This window comes from Heloderma suspectum, chromosome 1, assembly GCF_057233095.1.
Source record: "Heloderma suspectum isolate Gila_16-S chromosome 1, 16-S_ref, whole genome shotgun sequence".
Classification (NCBI taxonomy): domain Eukaryota; kingdom Metazoa; phylum Chordata; class Lepidosauria; order Squamata; family Helodermatidae; genus Heloderma; species Heloderma suspectum.
Genome location: NC_139458.1, coordinates 345,185,417 through 345,208,192, shown reverse-complemented (window position 1 = coordinate 345,208,192; position 22,776 = coordinate 345,185,417). Strand labels below are relative to the sequence as shown.

General features: G+C 43.1%; 1 protein-coding gene across 1 annotated transcript in view; it reads right to left on the bottom strand.

The window, feature by feature from the left end:
* Positions 1-354: 354 nt before the first annotated feature.
* Positions 355-22,776, bottom strand: part of GRM1 (glutamate metabotropic receptor 1) — a 310,285-nt gene continuing 287,863 nt past the window's right edge. Inside the window, exon 8 of the mRNA XM_084827777.1 lies at positions 355-1,246. Within this exon, the coding sequence (XP_084683903.1) occupies positions 355-1,246 (892 nt within the window). The remainder of the gene's footprint in view (positions 1,247-22,776) is intronic.

Sequence of the window (22,776 nt, the reverse complement as noted above, 5' to 3'; positions counted from 1 at the left end):
TGTGTGTGAACTGTGAACATTGTATATTTTGTTATCTTTTTAATTTTTCTTTTTGCTATAGAAGTTGTATATGGGGTTTGTGCTTTTGTCAAGATTCCTATTGTCTTGTCAGAATACTATACTTTTTGAATACAATACAATACTTTCCTTTTTTAAAAAAACACACACAACAGGTAAAGAACTGGAGCCCTCTAATGGATTTAGTGCAGGATACAAATCCCCTCCCCTCGTATACACAACACCACATTTGTTCGCCTTCTCTTGCCCTCTGATGGCTTGTGCTGGCTCTCCCCACCAGATCAAAGCTGACAGAAGAGACATTGTCCATTTGCTTTCATCACAGCATCCTCTGTTCTACAGGGTGGATGAGCTTTGCTTATAATCCCTCAGGACAACAGAGGCATAGGTTGCATTGGGAGGTGTGCAAAGCACTGATTCTGACACAGGGGAACTGGGCACAGAACTGCCTGAAGCCACCGAATCTCGAAAAGGAGATGGAGGCGTCAGTGCTGGTGAGTCTTCGAGAGTCAGTTTGCTGGTTGCCTGCTCCTCTTCCTCATCTTCATCCTCCTCTAGGTTCCCTGGCCTCTCATACACGTACTCTTGGATGAGCTTAAACTTTTCACTTTCTTCTTCTTCTTCTTCTTCCTCCCCCTCCGCTTCTTCCTCAGCTGGGGGTGAAACTGGCTCTCTACTGAACGTGCCCATTGGGAGTGGCAGCATCTGCTGCTGGGTCAACGGAGGATGATAGATAGACCTCACGCCATTGCCTGCACCAGTCACAGGGATCACAGAGTTGAAGTCAGGAATGCCAGTGGCAAATTTGTTGACCACTCCTTGCAGCTGCTCCATAATGGATCTCTGTGGTGGTGGTGGTGGTGGTGGTAGCGCTTTGGGACTCTGTTCGGACAAGAACAGGCGGGTTTCCTCTGCTGCTGCCTGCAGCGGAGGCGTCACCACCACTCGTCTATGCACAACCATGGAAGGACTATTCAGCTGGCCGAAGCGGACTGGCTCGCTCTCTTCCTCCTCCACCACATTGTACAGAGTCTTACTGCTGATGTCTGAAAAAGTCAGGCTCCTGCCTTGGCCAGGGTAGCTTTTGGTTAGGGGCTTGATCACTGCGGTCTGATTGCATCCTGGCTCCTTGCTCTTCACATGCACTGAGAGTCTGTGCCACATATGTTGCCCCTTGGGAACTTGTCTTCCACCTGGTTCAGACCATGACACAGACTTGCCATTGGAACTATGAATAAAATGAAGACGGGTATATTTACATTTATGTTAGGCACATGTAGGTAGCAATCACAAAACTATCTGAGAGAATTCCTTAGATGTGTTCAGTCATATTGGCTCCCTTCAGAAGCAACTACAATGAGAAGCAATGAGTAAACAATCTTAAATCTGACACTTTTTGCTGTTTGTAAATGAAGTTCAATTATTCCCTGTTGGCTTCAGATGTTGTGGGTGGAGCAACATCTTACAGAAACTTTGTGGCTGCCACCAAAAACAGAAGCCTGCCAATTCTTCCTTCTCTCCCCCTGTGAGGTTAGTATGGCAAAGCACATGACATGATGCCATATGCTCCGAGTTTTCCTATTCCCAATCTACTTCACCCAATGAAGTAGCAGGGGAGAAATGTGGATAGCAATGACAACTACACATCCCTCTTACTCTATAATACCAGGGATGAACTGAATAAGAGATATTGTTGTTGTTGTTTTTTAATTACAGCAGCACATCTTCTTAATGTGTACTTACACTTATAGCTAAAGCCAAAAGACTTGATCATCAGGGTGGGCAGGGAACTGAAAATGTTAGGAACCATTTGGATGCTCGTAGTTACTTTGGTTTCGAAGGTCTCTCACAGCACCAAGGAGTTTCTAATCAATGTTGACACCTTTCATGAAAGTTCTGGCAGATGCAATTCAAAATCATTGGAGTTGGAATTGCATTAAATTGGGTCTTAAAATAAAAACAGCTGAAGTTATTGTTATTGGTTTCCCATCATTAAAATGTTTAAGGATATATTTCCAAGTGCCACCCACTTCACACTCCCAAGTGTCATTCAACCTTTTATTATGTGTTTGCTCTCTCACACCTGTCAGGCAATTCTCTGATATAGAATCCCAACTTATTTAATCATCCTTTTTTGTTTTTAAAATTAAACTGTAAAGAAGGAAGTGTTCAATTCATTCATGTTCATAATATCCTAAGAGACTAGACCTAAACCATATCTGACGTTAATGCGATATTTTGAAAAAGCTCCAAGGGAAAAGATACCACTATTTCTTTAGACAATTTATTCCATGGCCAAAATGACTTTATAGGTTAGGAATTGCTTCCTGATATTCATAAAAAGGCAAAGGTAAAGGTGTCCCCAACCAGTCGTGTCCGACTCTAGGGTGTGGTGCTCATCTCCATTTCTAAGCCGAAGAGCCAGCGCTGTCCGAAGACGCTTCCGTGGTCATGTGGCCGGCATGACTGAACACCGAGGTGCACGGAACGCTGTTACCTTTCCCGCTGAAGCAGTACCTATTTATCTACTTGCAATTTCTTGCTTTCGAACTGCTAGGTTGGCAGGAGCTGGGACTGAAGACGGGAGCTCACTCCATCACGCAGCACTCGGGTCTCGAACTGCTGTCCTGCCGACCTTCCAGTCTGCAGTTCAGCATCTTAACCACTAAGCCACCGCAGCCCCCCTGATATTCATACTAAATCTGTTTTGATGCTACATGAATCCATCACAAAAAGTTGCTTTATCTCTTCCTTATGGAAGCTTTTAGGTTGTTTTGAGAACTGCTACCATGTTCCATTATACTCTCCCTCCTCTGTGCTTTATAATTACCACAGGCAGTGTTTATTATCCTTTTATTATCTTTTTAGGCATCAAAAAGGATTCAGGCCAGTCATGATTGCTATTTTAAAGTGAATGCCAGAATGTTACCTATACTGTGAAAAGTGGAGGACCTTGCAACAATGTACTAGGTTATTTTCTTCAGATCTTCACTAACCCCCTAACCATGTTCACTTGGACTTAAGTCCCATTTACTGTATTTCAATGAGATTTACTTCCAACAGCCTTAGAGTGAATTCAGATAAACTCTTGACAATCTATTCATGTAGAGATAAGTTCATCAGCAATATCCTTTCCGATGGTGGCTACTGCCGCCTTTATCTTCCGAAAAGGCTTAGAACAAAGATGAGATGGAGACTTCCAATGACTTGGCTATCATGCAATAACACAAATACCAAATTAAAACCATGGTCATGTTTAGGGCATCCAGTGCAAGTCAGCAGTCTGCAACATCTATGGTGTGTATTTGATCTGCATCTGATTTGTATCACCTTTCAAGACAACATATGGGAATTGGTTTGGAAGTGGTAAAAATAGTAATGGAACACTTCTGTGGTCCAAACTATGTGCAGATTGGAATTCTACCAATCAGACATGCTCTTATTCATCTATACCACCTCCCCCATTAGAAACATCGGAGCTTGAGGAGTTCCCCTCCTCTCCTTCTACCACTCTAGACACATGCTTAGTATGATTAGATTCCACTGCACAAATTCAATCCCAGTAATCACTATGATGAAAAATGTATTGAAATACAAATGCAGACATCGTTGATACCTGTGAATACACAATACATTTTTGTGTATGTAAAAGATTGTAAAGTTTTGTGGAAGAGAAGCGCGGAGGAGGATGGAAGGTAATCATATCTATGCCCAGTTTCCCTGGGACAACCCAAATATTTTAGCAACACAATATGCTTATAATATGGAAGCACGCAGAAGACTGAGGCCATCAGATACAAAGGCACTGTAAACAATGAGAATCGACACCACATCAAATTAAAGCAAAGCAAAGCACAGTGTTCACATGACCTCAAGCAGGACCCTTCTTGAAACGTTTGACAGTTGAATTCCCAGAGGTGAAGAGGGTTTACTCCTCCCCCTGGTTTCAGTGGCAGCTTTGGATTTGGGCTTCTTTGAAAAGTGTCACAGCTAGGTATCTCATTTCTGGGAGACCTCAGAAGTGCGGCATAGTGAGTAGCCCTGTCAGACTATTGGTGCTAAGGAGATGGATGGCTCAGTGATCTGTCTGCTCTCGTATTAGCATGGAGGTGAGGCAGGGGGTGATGGCTCTGGGAAAGTGGCTTAAGAGGTGAGACGCTTTTCAGTTTGGGAAGGGCTTGGGGAGAGCTAGCGAGGAGCCAAGAAGGGACGGGGTCAGAGCTCAGTGGTGAAAGGCATGCTTTGCGTGGAGAATGTTTGTGGTTTAGTTCCCCCTTGAGAAGGGTATCAGGTAGCAGGGCTGGAGAAATCTCTGCCTAGATGCTATGCCAGTCAGAGTAGACAATACAGTCAGGATAAGGCAGCTTCATGTATGTTCATTTGCCAGTGTGCTCTCATGTATGTTATGATTCCCGCCCTTTGAACACCAATAATAAAGCTTTAAAAAATTATTCTGCCTTCTTTATGCCTGCTAAATATATCCACATTTATTATGAGAATCCAGTCTTAGATCAGCTTAGCGCTTGACCAGGACATGACCTGAATGGTTAGCTTCAGGCAAGGATCAAAGCACTATACTCCCAATGGGGAGGTCAGTGAGTGGGGCAAAGCAACACCCATCCTAAGGAAGGATAGCTTTAAGAAGCCTTGATTTTCTTGTCCTGTTCTGAATCAGCACATGTTAGGAGACATCCCTCACTACTCTGGACAACAGCAGCAGGACTTCCAATTCATGGCAGTGGAAAATTCTCTGTATGAGAAAATGAAGCAAGCTCCAGCTTTTGATTGGACAATGAATTAGGTGAGCAAGAAATACTTAGTATGGAAGAAAATGACCAAAGATGTTCTGTAGGATGTGTGGGACTATCTCAGCCTTCCCCAACCTAGCACTCTCTAGATGTGTTGGACTAGAACTCTCCTCGTTTCCCAGCCAGCATGGCCATTCAATGGGAGACAATACACACTGCAGAACAAAACAGTTTTGAACGATTATACCAAGTGATACATATAAAAATGAACAGAAAACCTACCTGTATAAGGTACACAGGACTAGCGCTCTCATAATTTTTCCTTTTAATTAATAAGGCTGGTTGGAGAGTTGAATATGTTCACAACAAACCTAGGCTTTGAGGTGAGAAATCCTATTTGTTTTAAGAATAGCAGGAATTTTAATAGGGAAAAGTCCTATATAGGTTCCCTTAGATGAAATGCACCATGACCTGTTTCCTAGCAAACCATGTTTTACCTTGCACAGAAGCAGTGCCTGTTGGATTACATCCTGTATAGCTGAAATGTTGTGTTATAGTTGGAGCTAGGACGTTTTCTTAAATGGTGTTTCAGTCACTAAAACTGACATTTTGTTATATGCTGAAAATCTAGGGGCTTCCAGTAAATATTCCAATACTTGCTTAATTCATTTCATTCAGAATATTTTATAAGTATTTTATATGTATATTTCAAAACTGTACAGGAGAGCTTGTTTAACTTTCAGCTATAAAACTCAGGCATGGAACCTGATTTTTGAGTGGTCAGTCAAGTTCAGATTAAGTTTTCCAGACTTGAGAAATTTTGCTAGCCTTATTGAAACTCCTGTTGCTTCCCACTGGGATGTTTCTCCCAAGAATAAGCTCAGAATTTTATTTTAGGTGAAATTTGGTGGCAACTACAGATTCTAGATTTTAATAACTTTGCCAATTGCATGGAGAGGTTCGTCACACTGTTTGGACTCCCAACAGAACATTCAGCAATGGTGTGAGGTTGCCCACTGGTGTGAGGTTGCCCACAATAGTGCAACCATGCTACTATGGATTCCAGATTGGGATGCATGGACAATCCCACCTGCCCCAGAAATAATATCAGATTTTCCCTGCCTTTGTTTCACTCCACCTTCTTTGAAAGTTTTGTCTGGGTAAGAAATTCAACATTTGCTTTGAATGTTTTCTTTAAGTAAATCTGAGGGCAAAACTGTTAAAATGTTGAAGTGACAGTTGTACCTGTGAACTATCTTCATTTTGGCGAATTGTTGTTTCACCGCTTCTGTATTATATTGATAATACCTATACTCTGTTTTTTTCAGCAGCATTGCCTTCCCCTTGCTTCTTTCGTCTTTTATCAGTTTCTCTGTGTCGAATTTGCTATACTTTTCCCAGCCCAACTTTTAGATCTTCTAGTGATAGGTTGGTTTGAACTTCACTTATCTACTTAGGACCCACTTTCTAACACACATATAAAATTAGAAAACGTAGGCTTCCACTACAATGAATGTTTTCCCCGTGAACATAATTCTACTTATTAAATAGATTTTATCAGCCCCAAATCTGTGACTTTTAGCACCTACTAAGCTGTAAACCTATTTTGATGATGAGAATCCTATTATGATGAGAAAGAAAAAACCAACAGGGTTTAATTACTACTTTCAAAAGTAATAATTAAAATCTTCCATCTCATTACTTTAATTCTCTTCCAAAATGCCTGTATGGCCAACTAGTTACTGTAATGGTAGTCAACATGAAATTCTGTATTTTGTACACTCCACCAAACCAGTGTTTTGTGAAACCCTTCCCAATGTGCAGCCAAAGTTCATGAACCAGGGCTGCAGGAAGAACTTGGCACAGAAAGGTGCAGCAGCCCTTAGAGAAAATGTAAAGCTGTCTCTGAAAGAAGACAGGGTAATTTCAACTTCATGCAAAACTGTGAACTGGGAAAATGTGTTAGCGAAAGGTAAAATGAACAAGAAAAGGGGGGGTATTTTGTTTTTCTTTTTGCAATTCTGCCAGCAGATGTTGAAGTGACAACCATGAAAAACAAAAAGCTCTTTCAAAAAATTATTCCACAGTGTCCTTTGAAGAATATATGGACAAGCAAGAGTCAAGGCAGTGTGAAAAATGGGACACACACGTAAGCGTTCCATCATTAATGGCATGCACCACATTTGTCCCATTATCAGAAATGAGAAAGTCATGAGAAAGAGAAAGCAATGGGTTAAAAAAAAATACACCACTGTTTGTCATGCAGCTTCTCTTACACATTCACTGCAGTTTGGGGGTTTTCAAAGCTGCACATGTGGCGACGGACACTGGCTGGTGGGCGAGAATTCTGGCTGCCTCTTCCTGAGGATTGAAAAGAAAAAGACACCCAGTGAGTGGTTATCCACATGCACATTCATGGCAGTTGTACCACTCAGTCGGGTGCTTGTCCCTGATCTATGTCCAGCCTTGCTTGTGCCTCTTCAGATTGCTTCTCCGTGTCTGCATTACTCATGCTTTAACTCCTTCCTTGGTCTGAGATGCTGACATCAGAAGTTCTCTGTACAGCTTTCCTTTCTTCTTTCCCTACTGACCTGCTATGTGTTTAAAAACCAGTGTGGCCATGCAGCTGCATTTGCATGGGGCAGCCTTCCCCAACCTGGAGCCCTCCAGATGGCCTGGACTACAACTCCCATCACCCAACTTCTGGGGATGATGGGAGTTGTAGTCTGAGATGTCTGGAGGGGCCCAGGTTGGGGAAGGCTGACATGGGGGCAGCTAGGGTGAAATCCCTGCTCTCCTTAGAAACTTGCTCAGATGATGCACTAGCCCCCTTAGCATAACCTCCTGCCCTGTTGTGGTGCTAAGTGAGAGAAGGGTAGCCTTGTGGCCCAGACCAACAAGAGCAGAAAAGAAATCTTAATGCAATACGAATCTAGCAAATGAGAATGGTGCTGTGCATGAGCCGAAATGCCTCTCTGTCTTGCTTTAATAGCTTGCAGTTAGCTATTTGTGTGCTTGTCTGCCACAGAGAGAAAGACCCAATCCTGGGCAACCAGACAGGGAAGCATTTGTACATTGGAAAAGAGTCAGTTCTTCTCTTCACCAGGGCTACAGATGTGCCATAAATACCTAGCATAATTAACATATGTGGGAAACCAGGCCTTGGGGGGGGGGGGGAATTGGGCGTCTTACTTTGTGGCTTTATTACATGCCATATTGACACCGGAATTTGCATGTCGTATGGAGGTTCTCTGGGGCTGGGGAATGCCGGGAGTTGTAGGCCTTTTTCCTGTCTAAACATGCATACGATTGTACCCTTAGTGGCTGAACTTGTGCCCTTAGTGGCTAAACTAAAATTCTTGTGGACAGGAATGTACCAAACTGTATGGGTGACAGTCAGGGTATCCAAGCCCTATTCCTTTTCTTTTCCCCCCTTTCCCCTCCCCGTGTGTGTGTGTGTGTGTGTATGTATGTGTGTGTGCGTGTATGTGTGTGTGTGTGTGTGTGTGTGTGTATATATATATATATATATATATATATATGCTTTTGATAGTAATTCATTATAATTGATGTATATTTGGGATGTTTTGTGTTATATTGTGAAGGGTTCACAATAAACGAACTGCTGCTACTACTATAGTAGTGTTACTACTACAAATATTCTTGCTACTCCGGAGGTAAACTGTCAGCACCAAGGGCCTACTGACATAAGGAAGTATGCACTCACTGTTGGTGTGAAAAGGTGAGGAGAGGTGAATTTAAAATAAACCCATTAGAATTGTTGTTGTTTATTCGGTCAGTCGCTTCCGACTCTTCATGACTTCATGGACCAGCCCACGCCAGAGCTTCCTGTCAGCTGTCGCCACCCCCAGCTCCCCCAAGGTCGAGTCCACCCATTAGAATAACTTGCTGCAAAGTTTGTTGGGCTTCCGCATTATTACCCTACATCTTTGCAAATGGGGAGCTATCGCTGTTTTCCAGCATGGCTGTTCTTTAGCTCTCATGTATACAAAAGTTGTCCTGTAAAGTTAGGCTTGACATTTAAACAGATTCCACTCTTGTATACATCTGGAATGCTGTATCTGGAGATATGTTAATTACATTTTCTCTCAATTTTCTTCTCTTGGATGTACTGTGTAGTTAAACCGTCACAAGCTGCCAAAGTAAGGTTCCCAAAATTAAGAGAACATTTTTTAAAAAACAAAAATAAGTAATGAATACTGTGTTTTTGCTGGCTTGGACCACCTATTAGACTCATCAGATACTTAATGGCAACTAGCCGAAGGTGATACAGTAGCCATGGACTATTACAAGCATAAACCAACATAGCATGCACAGTTGCATTGGGAGGGTCATAAGAACATCGGAAGAGCCCTGCTGGATCAGACCAAGGGTCCATCTAGTCCAGCATTGTGTTCACACAGCAGCCAACCAGCTGTTGGTTGGGAACCCACAAGTAGGACATGGGCAAAACAGCACCTTCCCAAGTAGGATGGCCATGTGCCCTACTTTATAGGAGTAATGGGGTGCCCAGTCCAAGTCTGGTTTAGAGAAAATGAACACTAAGAAGAGAGAGTTGCCCATCAACAGTGAAGTTGAAGTTGCCCATTAAAAATAAGCCCTTGGACAGATGACTGAGCAGTAGGATGGCCGCTTGCACGTTGCCAAACAAGCAAACGCTTCTCCAAAAAGGAAGATGCAGATTTGCACAGACCTGGCACATGATAATTAATACGTATAGATGCACGTTTTGAAATAAATGCTGTAATTAAAACAGAGATGCGATCATGCAGCTACCATCGCGGGTGAGACTGTGACTAGGCGGCCTGCCCGTGTGCTCCTCCTCACTCTGCTGACCAGGGGCTAACCGTGGACGGGCAACGTCCAGGCCTCCCTGCTCCCGCCCCACGAGGAGATGCATTTAATCCATATTTAAGTTATGGCAATTATTTCTAAATGTGCACCTCTACATATAAATTAGCATATGCACATTTTATGCAAATCTGTAGTCCCTTTTCCCCTCTTCCTGGGATGATGCATTTCCTCTGTTCTGCAGTGCTACCAAGGTGAAGAGGCGCGATCATCCATCCATTCAGGGAAAGCTGCTTCAGGCCGAGTTCTTGGCCTTTTGCCAGATGGGAGGGAGAGGCAGGAGCTGTACTGCCACCTGGAAATGTATGGCATAGATGCTGTGCGAGATCAGGCTGCAGACCTCATGACCGCAAACTGCCCAACAGATGGCACACGGGAGACGTAAGCTGCGGTTGTGGATGGAACGGCCTGCAGCAGTGTGCAATCAGCTGTGGTGAGGGGTATACATGATGTTGTGGAATGGTGATTTCAGAACCCCTTTCCTACTCACCAGTAGTCACCGGGGGTAAAGAAGCCTGAGTGAAACTCTAGCACTTCCTTGGCTATGTCTCCACGTGCAGGAAGTGAATGAACACATGGCCGGTGGGGAAATATTTTCTTCTATGTAGCTGAAAATTGGCTCATGCAGGACTCCATGAAATGTCCTCTCTGTGTCTGTGTGAGGATTCTATATTATATACCCCTGGTGTGTTTGCTTATTTCATTGAACTGGAAGGGGCTATCATCAAGGTGAGATGAGGGTGGGGAGGGGATATGGTGTACAACAACCCATGAGATTATAGCAGGTTGCGTATGTTGTGGAAGGGTTGGTCCTAGATTTCGAAGACGGTGTGGAGCAGAACATTATTTATCTAGCGTCAAGGTTGCTAGGTTCTGGCACAGATCTTCTCCCAGACAGAACTCTGCAAAAATGTCATTTTGCTCTTAAAAACAAAAAGAAAGAAAGAAATTCTTTCAAACTTTGCATTTTTTGCTCTCAATGAAATAATCATTGTACGTAGTAATCAGACTGTATTCTGGTCAAAATAAAATATTATTTAATGAAATGACTACTTGAAGTCATGATATAATTTAAATGCAGGTCAGACTTGTTTCAAGATTATTTTTCATTGCACTCAATCCATTCACCTTGGAGTCTCATTGGCAATTAAATTTTTTACTAGCAATGACAGAATCTCCAAAACAAGAAATTATAAATGGAATGGTAGTTTGAAGCTAGTGTGACCGCTTTTGTTAGGCTTCCCAAATTTACCATGTTTCTGGTTAAATATGCCAAGTTTAAAGGAAGTCTGATAGAGGAAAATAATTTAACTCCCTATTGAGAAACAGTGTGCATCACTGTGTCTCATTTTCTACTTGACTTGGTTCCAATCAGGGAGAACAGTATGTTCAGGTAAAGAATTTGACACAATGTATTTGTGAATTGAGCAGGAGAGAGTATGACCTGGTTCACACAACATGCCAGACTCACTGTGGGTTGTTTAACTGGGTCTGTGCTGGGTCTGCGTAACCTCCAATATGTAACCTGGGCTTGTGGAGTGTCATCTGAACCCAGCTACCATGGGTTATTCGAGAATTAAAAAACCCTCGCATAGCCCTCGATGAGCCAGCTGTGTCACACAAACTGATCTATCATAAGGTTTCTTCTCTCAATGGCCAAAACGAGCCTATCCTCCATGTCTCATTTTTAAATTATTTTATCCAGGACACAGAATAAATAAATAAATCCAATAAACCTGGAATAATAGAATCATAGAGTTGGAGGGTGCCTTGTAGGTCATCTAGTACAATGCCATTCACAATGCAGGAAGTCCAGAGATGGAGCATCCCCAGGCATTGGCTGTCAGACCTCTGCCTGAAGGTCTCCAGTGCGGGAGAGCCCCCCTCTCTCTGGTAATTGGCTCCATTGTCAAACTGCTCTTATACCAAGAAGTGTCTCCTAATGTTCCAGTGAAATCTAAAGTTTACTTCAGGGTAGTTTGCCATTGACATGGGCTCTATGGTGCAGATGCTAGGATATGATGAAAAGATGGAATTCAGGAAATGGCCCCTATAGCAGTGATGGGCAGAAGATGTTTTGAACTTCAACTCCCAGAAGCTCCTGCCAGCATGGCCAGTGCTCAGGAATGTTGGAAGTAGAAGTCCAAAACATCTGGAGAACTATTCTCTGCCCTCCCTTGTTGGAGAGTGAATGCTGGGGAAAAGACTGTCATATGAACATAGAAAAAACCTAGCTCTGGCATGTAATCTGACCCTAAGGATTTGTATAGCGTGCAGTGTCTTCCTAATACTGCATTATCATTTAATCACAGCAAGTCTCATTGATTTAGATGGGCCTTGACCATGCTTAACTCTCAGTGCTATATAAGTCCCTGGCTAGAGGTTTATTTTATTTATTTCAGAAAATTTCTGTACCACTTTTCATTTAAAACAAAACACCCAAAGTGGCTTACAAGATAAAATCATGATAAAATACAATAAAACCAATCATTAAAAGAAGAAAACAATGATAAAACAATGCAATATTAGTAAAATAATCAGGGATAGCTGACAATACTAGCGGTCAGGGGAATGCCTGGGAAAACAATTGCATCTTCAGTTGTCGGTGGAAGCACCCCACACTAGGTTGCATCTATAACGATCTTGTAGTTGAATAGACATTTGGGGGTAAGGGAGAAGGAGACATCTGTCTGGGGGGAGGGGGCAAGTCTGGAAGCCAGTCGGCTCTGAGGAAACTCTACATCATAAGCTCAAGTAATATCTCTTGTACTTGAGCAAGATGTGAAAGCTCTAAACACAAGTCTCTTTCTGTGTTATTTATTGCAGCAAACATCCATATTCATGAATTGTGACACATCTGCCTTTGTTTTAAAGAGAGTACGTGCAGGAATCCCTTAAGTGGAGTGATGAAACTACCCAGCTCTGGGAACAAACATTTAGAAAGCATAATTTTTACAATCTTTGCACTACCAGTCGGTTTATTCAGTAAGATAAACATGTTTTTAAGATCACAGTGCAAACAGGCTCTTTTCATCCTAGTTCATACCTAAGTACGGTGTATCTGCAAGTTCTACAAAAAAGAAACCATAAAAAAGAAAGAAAGATTCTCCACCTCTTATTTGATCACTGCACTACTCATTTTACCTAAGTACCAGATACTTATCTTCAAGACTGGGTTTTTATCTGAGCCAATAAAAAAAGAAATATACATTCTGACATGTATAGATGAACTTCCAAATTGGATGGCAAGGTGTGAATATAGGTTTGCTCTCCATTGAAGTCAACTGAACAATGGATATGGGTGAAAACAGTTTTCCATGTATAACTCATTGTTACGTGGATATTTCTGCTTGTCAACTAACTGCTTTGTTCAAACTTTCTTCCTATTGCTCAAATGAAATGAAGTAAATGATAAGTATATAGTATTCATACAAGGAAATGCAATATGAGATCCAGTCAAGCAAGACATTAAATTATAACTGGGATGTACTTTATTCCTGAGATGTTATGCCAAGAAGATGATAACTTTCCCTTACATTTTCTGCAGTAATGCATTTGCATCCTCCAACTCAGGAAACACGGAAATGTTGTATAATTGCCAAACATCTCTCACATGTAATTGTACATCCTTACTTCCCCCCACCCCCTAAATATTGAGATTCATTATGCAGTTGTGTCTGGTGTGATGGAGTTCTGAAGTAAATAAGATGTTGTGGCAAAACGTTGCTGCAGGGACAAGAGTCTGTTTATGGCTGCCTTTATGGTTCCGTGTGAAAGTTTATAAGCCAATATCAAGGGTTGCTTAAGCTCACATAAGGGCTTGTGCTAACTTTTGTCAAGAAGCACATCCATGCTGCCATTTTAAAGTATCATCTTAAGCACCTTGCCCCTGGAATTTCCATTTTGGAAAACTATGCAAAGCAAAAACTTAGGCATATAGGGCAACTAAGCAGTAAGTCACAATATGTATTGGCTGTCTCTGGAATATGCATATGCATTTATCTCCATTTGGTTCTTCATGTAACTGAGTCATCCAAGGTACACCTCTTTTATTGGCTACCTAAAGCCCAGAGGAGGCTTTTGCCACAAAAGACTGCTACCACCATAAACACATTAACCCTCATCAGCATCCATTATGATTAGAAATTTAGACATGAAATCCCTTCTGCACACCACATACAACAGTGCAGCTAGGCAATTTTAGGCTCTAGACTTAATGATCTTAGCGGCCATATTGCATTGTTACAGTTGTGTAACACACAACTAACATTTTTCTCCCCTCCACGCCACCATTTACAATTGCTTCTATATTCCTGATATGTTATAGCCAACCCCTCCACCTATTTGCCAGCCATAAGAACATAAGAGCCATGCTGGATCAGACCAAGGGTCCATCTAGTCCAGCATTCTGTTCACACAATGGCCAACCAGCTGTTGACCAGGAAACCACAATCAGGACAAGGGAGCAACAGCACCCTCCTGCCCATGTTCCCCAGCAACTGGTGTACATAGGCATACCGCCTCAGGTACTAGAGGCAGCACATAGCCCTCAAGCCTAGTAGCCGTTGACAGATTTCTCCATGAATTTGTATAACCCCTTTTTAAAGCCATCCAAGTTGGTGGCCATCTTGTGGTAGCGAATTCCATAGTTTAATTATGTGCTGTGTTAGGAAGTACTTCCTTTTATCTGTCCTGAATCTCCCACCAATCAATTTCATGGAGTGACACCAGGTTCTAGTATTATGCGAGAGGGAGAAAAAAGTCTCCCTATCTACTTTCTCCACACAATACATTATTTTGTACACCCCAGCTCGGGTTCTCCAGGCACCTGTTGAAGCGCTGCCCTCGCTTGCCCCCCCCACACCCATGCTTGAGCCCTCATGAGCTCGGCGAGTTGCCTGCGCTCACCCTGGGCCTGTCCAGCAAGCGCCCACCATTTTGCCGCTTTTTATTTTTACGGAAAAAGGGTGCTTAAAAATGCGCATATTTAAATATGCACAGTTTGAGGCCGGGAAAGCTTAATATGTGCAATATTAGAGGCATTATGCCTCTAATATGCCTCTAATATTTCACATATTAAGCTTTCCTGGCCCCAAACTGTGTATGTTTAAATATGCACATTTTTTTAAGCTCTCTTTTTTCCACTAAAAAAAAAAAAGCGGCAAAATAGTGGGTGCTTGCCAGACAGGTTGTGGTGAGTCCAGCAAGGCATGAGCGAGGGCAGGGGCTCGGCAAGCGTCGTCCGGGGGTTGCAGGTGGGGGCCCTCCAAGGGACACCCAGACCCAGTCAGGCATCCGCAACATCCCTACCACTTACCCTCCTTTTTTCCAAGCTAAACAATCCTAACTATTGTAACCTTCCCTCATAGGGGAGATACTCCAGCCCCTTGATCATATTAGTTACCCTTTTCTGTACTTTTTCCAGGTCTACAATATCCATTTTTAGGCGTGGTGACCAGAACTGGACACACTATTCCAAATGCGATTGCACCATAGATTTGTAAAATGGCAATATGATATTGGCAGTTTTATTCTCAATTTTTTTCCTAATTTATATTTATTTACAATATTTATATACTGCTCCACACCAAAAGATATAGGAGCAGTGAATAACAAAGATAAAAGAATAAAACACCATGTTAAAACAGTTAAAACATTTTAAAGGAGGCAAGTTCCGATAAGGCTGAATTTAATACACCGCGGCTGGTCTTGCAAGAAAGGCCTCTCGAAATAACAATGTCTTCAGGAGGCACCGGAAGGAACACAACGTTGGTGCCTGCCTGACATCCAAAGGCAGGGAATTCCACAAGAATAATATGGAAATAATAATTCCATTATTAATTATGCCTAATAAAAGCCTTGCTAAAAGAAAATAAATACTTTGAGCATGTGCATTTTTGCATTTTTAATCCACTTAAATCATGCCACCTTCATGACTACAAGAATAAAATCAAGTTTGCTTCTGCTTCCCTGATGCTAAACATGTTGGCCCTGATCATGCACAACATCAACAAATCATGGGTTAATTAAGCCAGGATTTGCTGGGGTCACATGCCACCACCATTTTGAATATACAACCTCTGATCAGCCAGATTGGAGGTTGCTCTGTGATGTGCAAACTCGGACACTATGGGTTAATTATAGGTTAAGCCCACGGTGAACCTAAGATCTAATTGTAGGTTACGTTTGGGTTGTTTAACCTACAATTAACCTTTTCACCTTGAAATATTGAAGATTTTAATAAAACCTTAGCTTATCTGACTGATTGCCTGTGCTTTGACTCTTGGCCTGCTATTTTGACCACTTCTGCCTTTGCCTGAACTCCCTTGAACTGAAACCTGTCTGCCTGGCTTATTACTTTGCCTTGCGGTCGGCCCTATCACTAAGTCTGCTACAGCCAACGCAAGACAGGTGTATCCAGAAAATTTATCTTTGTGGGGCCTATGAAATTTGGCTGGGACAAATTGTTTCTGGGCTAAATGTCCATGTTTGTGCACACTCTTTGAAACCTGCGATTGGCAGAGTTTTGTGTAGAGACTAAGGACTGTGTCAGAGCCTGACACACTCAAAGCCTTTCACGGTGAATATACAGTGCCCAGCCCATTCTCCTTACTACACAGCAGGGTTTTTCTTAAGGGAAATGTTGAATTGCACAATGGTATGTAATTGTAATTTCCAATGCATAGCATGCACCACCACAACACACCTGTGTATTTTCCTTGTGTGTGCACTCACAATCGCATTTCATGACATTTAGAAGCCTCTACTTGAGTGTTAGAAAATCCTCAGAACTGGGAATTTGACAGCACTTATGTAGAGGCATTGTGAGCTCCAACAAAACTTTATTTGGAGTTAAGGATATTTTTTAAAAATCCAGAAGAACAAGAAAAAAACCCACAGAAATGCTCAAATTCAGCTGCCTTAAGAACATCATACTGGATATTTTTTGGCTTCACTGCCATTGTAACATTGACAACTTCACACAGGTTCTCAGGAAAGGGGTCCCCATGTTTTGAAATGATATCCTTCATCTTGGTAATATTGGTCAACACTTTGTGGAGAGTAGTAGTAAAGTCCATCTTTGGCAGGGGGAGGAGAAATGAACACACTTGATCAGAGTTTGTGGTTCTAGAAGAGCCTGGACTACTTGCTTTATCTTTCACATTATCAGTCACTTTTTACATTAGCTAACATAATACAACTTTTGCAAGACTTGCATTTTGAACTGCACAAATGTTCTTTTGGAACTGCACATTTCAAAAGCTCTGCTATACAGTGCCTGGGTAAGGCTTTCCCCAGGGAACTGTAGACATTTGTAGACATTTCTGTGTATATATAGTGAGATTTTTACTTTCTCTCTCATAATACTAGAGCCTGGAATCATCATCCAGTGAAGCTGAATGGTGGCAGGAAATTCAGGACAGACAAAAGGAAGTACTTCCTCACACAGTTAAACTATGAGATTTGGTTACTCAAGGTAAGGTGATGGCCACCAAATTCGACAGCTTTAAAGATTAGATAAATTCATGGAAGATAAGGCTATCAGCTAGTCATGTCATGATGACTATATGCTACCTCCAGCCAGGGTCAGAGGCAGCATGTCCCTGAATACCTGTTGCTGGGAAACACAGTGGGAGAGGCATATTGCCCTTGTGTCCTGTTTGTAAGCTTCCCATGGCCATCTGGTTGGGTACTGTAGGAAAGAGGACGCTGAACTAGACAGGCCTTTTGTCTGATCAAGCAGGGCTCTTCTTATGTTCTTAAAGTAGATCAATGCCTGGATATCTAAACAAAAGATTCCCTTTTTTTGTATCTTACTTGACCTTTATACCTAGTTGCCTCTTTTCTCCAAGCTGTCTTTATACTTTTCTAAAACCATTGATAAACAGGGTGGTGGTTTCCCTTACTTCTTCTGTTGGATCAAATGATGTCAATAGAACATTACTGGAATATGAATGTATTTTAAATATATGCCCACCTGACTCGGTGTGCATTGTTTTTAATACTACTCCTGCTATTGTTGCTGTTACTGCTGTTATCATTGTTGCTGGTTTTATTTTTGGCTTTTATTGTTGTTTTTTATGTTTTTACCGCTTTTAATATTTTAACTGTTTTTATGTATTTTATTGCTGTAAGCTGCCTTAGGAGGGCTTCTGCCCTGAAAGGCGGCCAAGAAATGTTTTAAATAAATAAATAGTCCTGAACATCATAGCAAATGATTCCATAAAGCAGAATGCAAACGATATCAGTGACAGGGAAGTTCAGCTCACTCCCATATTTCATTGTATGCAGCAGCTACTGGTTGCAGTGGTGGGGAGAGGGTTGCTTCTCAGAGCTGAGGACTGTGTGATGAAATGGATGTTACATCTGAAGACTGAGCAGGGAACAGCTTGGCAGTTTTACAGACAAGTGAATGAATATGTGTAGGCCACAGCACAGCAATGCCCGAGGGACCCATTTCAGGGCTCTTGCCACATGTTATGCAACCTGGTCACATATTCCCTATTTCAGAAGGAAAGCAGGTTCTCTCTGCTCAGTCTCTTCTCCTGGTCTACAGTGGAATTACATTTTAATTAAACAAAAAATGACATACAGTCCAGTCAAATTTATATTCCATCTCCTCATATGATACATATGATATGTGGTTTTCCTCAGGAAAAAAGGACTATTTTCAGTATTTGATTTTGTTGATGGGCTACATTTTTAGTAATTTTTAAAAAGGGGGGGGTAGGAGGAGAAGGAGGAAGAAGTGGGGGTGAAGGAGAAAGAACAAGCTAGGATATGTAAGGTAGCAAAATGTCTCTGCTGGCACGGTTTAAATATTTTCTTAAATCTATATCCTGACAATATAAAATGTGTTTATGCTATTTGAACTTCCTACTTGAAATTCATATCACACAGAAGGAGAAGCTGTAAAATGGCCATTATTTGTCACAGTCCTGTGTGAAGCACACAGGACTGAAGTTGAGCCAGCAATGCCAGCAAATGTGCTGCTATCCAGAGATAGATGTTCAGCACTTAAATCTTTAATTTTTGGTGTGTCTGCACTGTACACATACCTGCAGAATACTACAGAATTTGGGGAAAGATATATTTACTGAAGTCAAGATGTTGGTAAGAATGAATAACAAATTGCAATGATTTCAACATATTTAACGCATTTATGCTAAAGATTAAAAATGATGTTACTCTAACAATTTGGGAGCAAAACCACCCTCTCTCTACCCAAGGTACAAATGTAGGTGCCTAGCACACCAAGAAAGCGGTCTGTTTCCTGTTAATAGATTAAGCTGCAAGATATATAAATGTCATGGTTGGATCGGAGCCCAGAGAGCCCCCAAGCAGTTCTGATTCTGAGGAAGAGGTGGAAACCATGGGAGAGGAACCCACGCGCTGTTCAGAGGAGCAGCCAGGGGGAGAGCCCCTCCCGGTACACATTCCTGAAAGTGATAGTGACCCTGGCAGGGAGAGGGAGGCGCAACAGCAGATTCTGGACGCTAGGCGCTGGCGCAGCATCAAGCGGGAGATGGCGGGCGCTGAAAGGAGGCGCTCAGCCTGCCTGGCGCAATGGCAACAGCAGTGCCCCGATGCCCCACGGGAAAGGGGTGGACTCTCTCCTCCTAGCCCATAAGTTCAGAGGTTTCCCACCTTCCCCTCCAAATGGAGATCAACTGATTCCTAAGATTAGAACTCCCAAGTAGGCAGCTCTCTTAAGTCTCACTCGTAGGATCAAGCAATTAGCATCTGTAAGCATCATTAGGTTGAATGGGAATAAAGCCTTGGAAAAGAGCCCTATTGTCTGCATGTTGATTCTGGCTACCTGAGGATTTCAGAAGGCGGCAGGGGCAACCACCTGACAATAAAACTGTTAATTATTAACATGCACTTATTATGTGTAGCTATTTATTTATGTCAGTTATGCACCCTGGATCAGGAGGTGACTATATATTTTACACACACACACACACACACACACACACACATTGGTATGTATGTAATAAAATATAGATGAGCTGATACTGCAGATTTACAACCCACTTTTCAACACCTTATATGCTGAGATGTATACATGGAGCACCTGGTTGTGTGGGCCCCCATATTTATTTCAGTAAGTGGAGCAAAATGTTTGCACAAATGACTATGTACAATTATATTCAATTGAGTGAAGGAACCTTCTCACTAACTGCTGGACAAGTGCAGTCATCTTGCATCTCTCTCTCTTTCTCTCTCTGACATCCTTAAGAGGGCTGGTGTCCTTAAGAAGGATTGGGGAGGCAGCCTGGCAATGCTGGGCAGAGCTCTGGCCCTACTTTGTGCACATGTACCAGCCAGTGCCACCTTATTAAAGATGCTGGTCATGTTACAATATGTGCATACACCAGAGTGCTCACACAGGTGCTGAGCTGGCCCAGCTCCACTCAGAGTAGCTGCCACCCAACTGAGGCCCCATCTACATGAGCCTTTTACTCTGCAGCGGCGGCGAGTTGAGGTCCCTCAGAATAGATGACACAGTCACCACTTTGCACCCGTCCATAGTTTTCTCCTGGAAACTGAGGATTTCTGAGGTGGCATTTTGCTGTGGTTTTTTGGGCTTGCTGCGGGTTTGCTGTAGTTGCAGGCCGTCTGTCCCTTCCCCGAACCGACTTCGCATTGTGCGTAGGGATGTACGAAAGGGACTTACCTTGTCCCGCAGCTTTTTTCGTGGTGGGGGGGAGGCGCTTCGCTTCTCCCCCCGAAGTTCATGCGAGCGGGGGGTGTCTTCCCGCCTCGCCCAGCTGAAATTCAGGCCGGGGGGGAGGCTTCCCACCTCGCCCCCGGCTGAAATTCAGGCCGGGGAGAAGCGCCCCGTCTCCCTGGCCACGAACTTCAACAGAAAAGTTAAAAAAAAAAAACGCCCCGTGATAGGCTATGTAACGATTTACGTAGCCTATCACGGCTAGATCTGCAAAGTCAGCCGTGATAGGCTACGTTAATCGTTACATAGCCTATCACGGGTGACTTTAAAAAAAAAAAAGCGTGTACGCAAATGGCGGCCCCCATAGGGAGCCGCCATTCGTGTTCCTTATTTGGTCGCCGTAGTCTACGTAATCTTTATGTAGACTACAGCGACCAAATAAGGAACACGAATGGCGGCTCCCTATGGGGGCCGCCATTAGCCGTACGCGCTTTTTTTTTTAAAGTCACCCGTGATAGGCTACGTGACGATTAACGTAGCCTATCACGGCTGACTTTGCAGATCTAGCCATGATAGGCTACGTTAATCGTCACGTAGCCTATCACGGGGGCGTTTTTTTTTTTTACTTTTCTTAGAATGGCGGCGGCGGCAATCAGTCGAAAGACCGGCTGCCGCCCCCGCCCCTGTCGAAGCCCTGCCGAACCACCGCTGCGACCCGCCACCGGGAGCGACATTCAGGAAAGGTAAGTCCCATCCCGGGGGGGGGGCAGGGGGCGGGGGGGAGAATTTCTCCCCAAAACTACTTCGGGGGGCCGAATACGTTGGCACTCGGCCCCCCGAAGTTTCGGCAAGAAATTCTCTGACACCCCTAATTTTGCGGTGGCTGTGTTGTAGGCATGTGTAGTGCTTGCATCACTCTGTGACACCCCTTTACTCCCCCCATCCCTTCGCAGCTGCACAGTTACAGAGGCACGGAGAGGCATTTTCATTTATTTAATCACACTTTCACACATTTTTGCAGCTTCCTTTCTTCACAAGGGTTGCTTTTGGACTCAGTGCCCAAGGGCCGGGACAGGGGGTCTTGGGGGAGGACCATCTTTGCTCTGGCCACCATGTTGGAGTGATACGTAGTACCGCTCATGCTTGTGAATGCGAACAATCGCGAGAGACTCGGGCTGGGGAACTGACAAACAGATGGCATGGAAATGAAGGAGCACAGAACAATCAATTTTTAACTAACGAGGGAGGGAAAGACACAACCGAAACCCTAAAATACAAAACAGCCAATGAAGTGTTGCACCCCCATGCTCACGGGACTGCACAGCTGCGCATTTAAGTATAATGGCAAAAAAAGAGAGGACACTGCGAGTCTGTTAGGGAAGCCCATAGTAAATCGCGAGTGTATCGCTGGGGATGCTCGTTCAAAGCCGCATTGCTGCGCAGTTGCAACAGGGTGGGGGGTGAAAGCGGTACCGTGTAGATGGGGCCTGAGTTACATCAGCTGCATTGTAGCTCTGGTAACCCAGGGCTGGCAGGTCCTGGGCCCCCAGCATTTGCCCCACCATGACAGATGCTGGCGCTGAATCTGTCTCTAACACACACACATCCACACTCCAGCTGTTGTAGCCCTTTATAAACAACATTCCTAGATGAAAAAAAATGTTTCAAAGGAAATCATTGTTACACATCTATGAAGCAGCCAACAGAACTGCTTATATATATATATATATATATGTCTTTGCCTCCTGTATTTTCAAACTTTTGTGTATTCAAGTCCCGGGCTGCTTAGCGCTTTTCAAAACTAGCACCAGAAGGCTTCAAAAAGCCACTGCAGGCATGAGTACCAGAATAATAGTCTACCCACTCACACGATGGGTCACAATTTTCTGTATGAGCTTAAATCTCAGTGTGAAGCACAACAGAGTTGTCAAGCAATTATGTTAGAAAAATGAGCATTACTTGCAGAGTATAAACCTAGGAGAAAATAGCACCATGCTGAATTTCTGAAGTGAAAAGTAGTGCTGTGCCAAAAATATCTTCCACATTTTTTTTTACTATTCTCATTCAATTTGATTGAAACTGATTTTGAAAAAAAATGCAAAGGCAAAGAAATTTTTGGAGAAACTTTCATAGGTTGGTTTCTGGATTCTTGGGCATACCTTACTTATGAGGTGGCCAAGGAGTGTGCGTGCGTGCGTATCCTGCCTTTCATTGTATAATCATCTCTCTGGCAGCCTGGAGCCTTCTCGGCTTCCCACACTTCAATTAAAGTCCAGGGGACGACATTATGAGGTGATTCCTCCCATAGAGCTTTAGTGCAGACAGCTGGCTACAGACCAATGGAGGGACATGTAACAGAAAGAAAACACACACCCAGCACCCTTGGTCACCTCACAGTGATCAGATAAGCTCAAAAAGAAAACCACTAAAAGAAAATCAAAATAAATGATAAAACACCCTGAG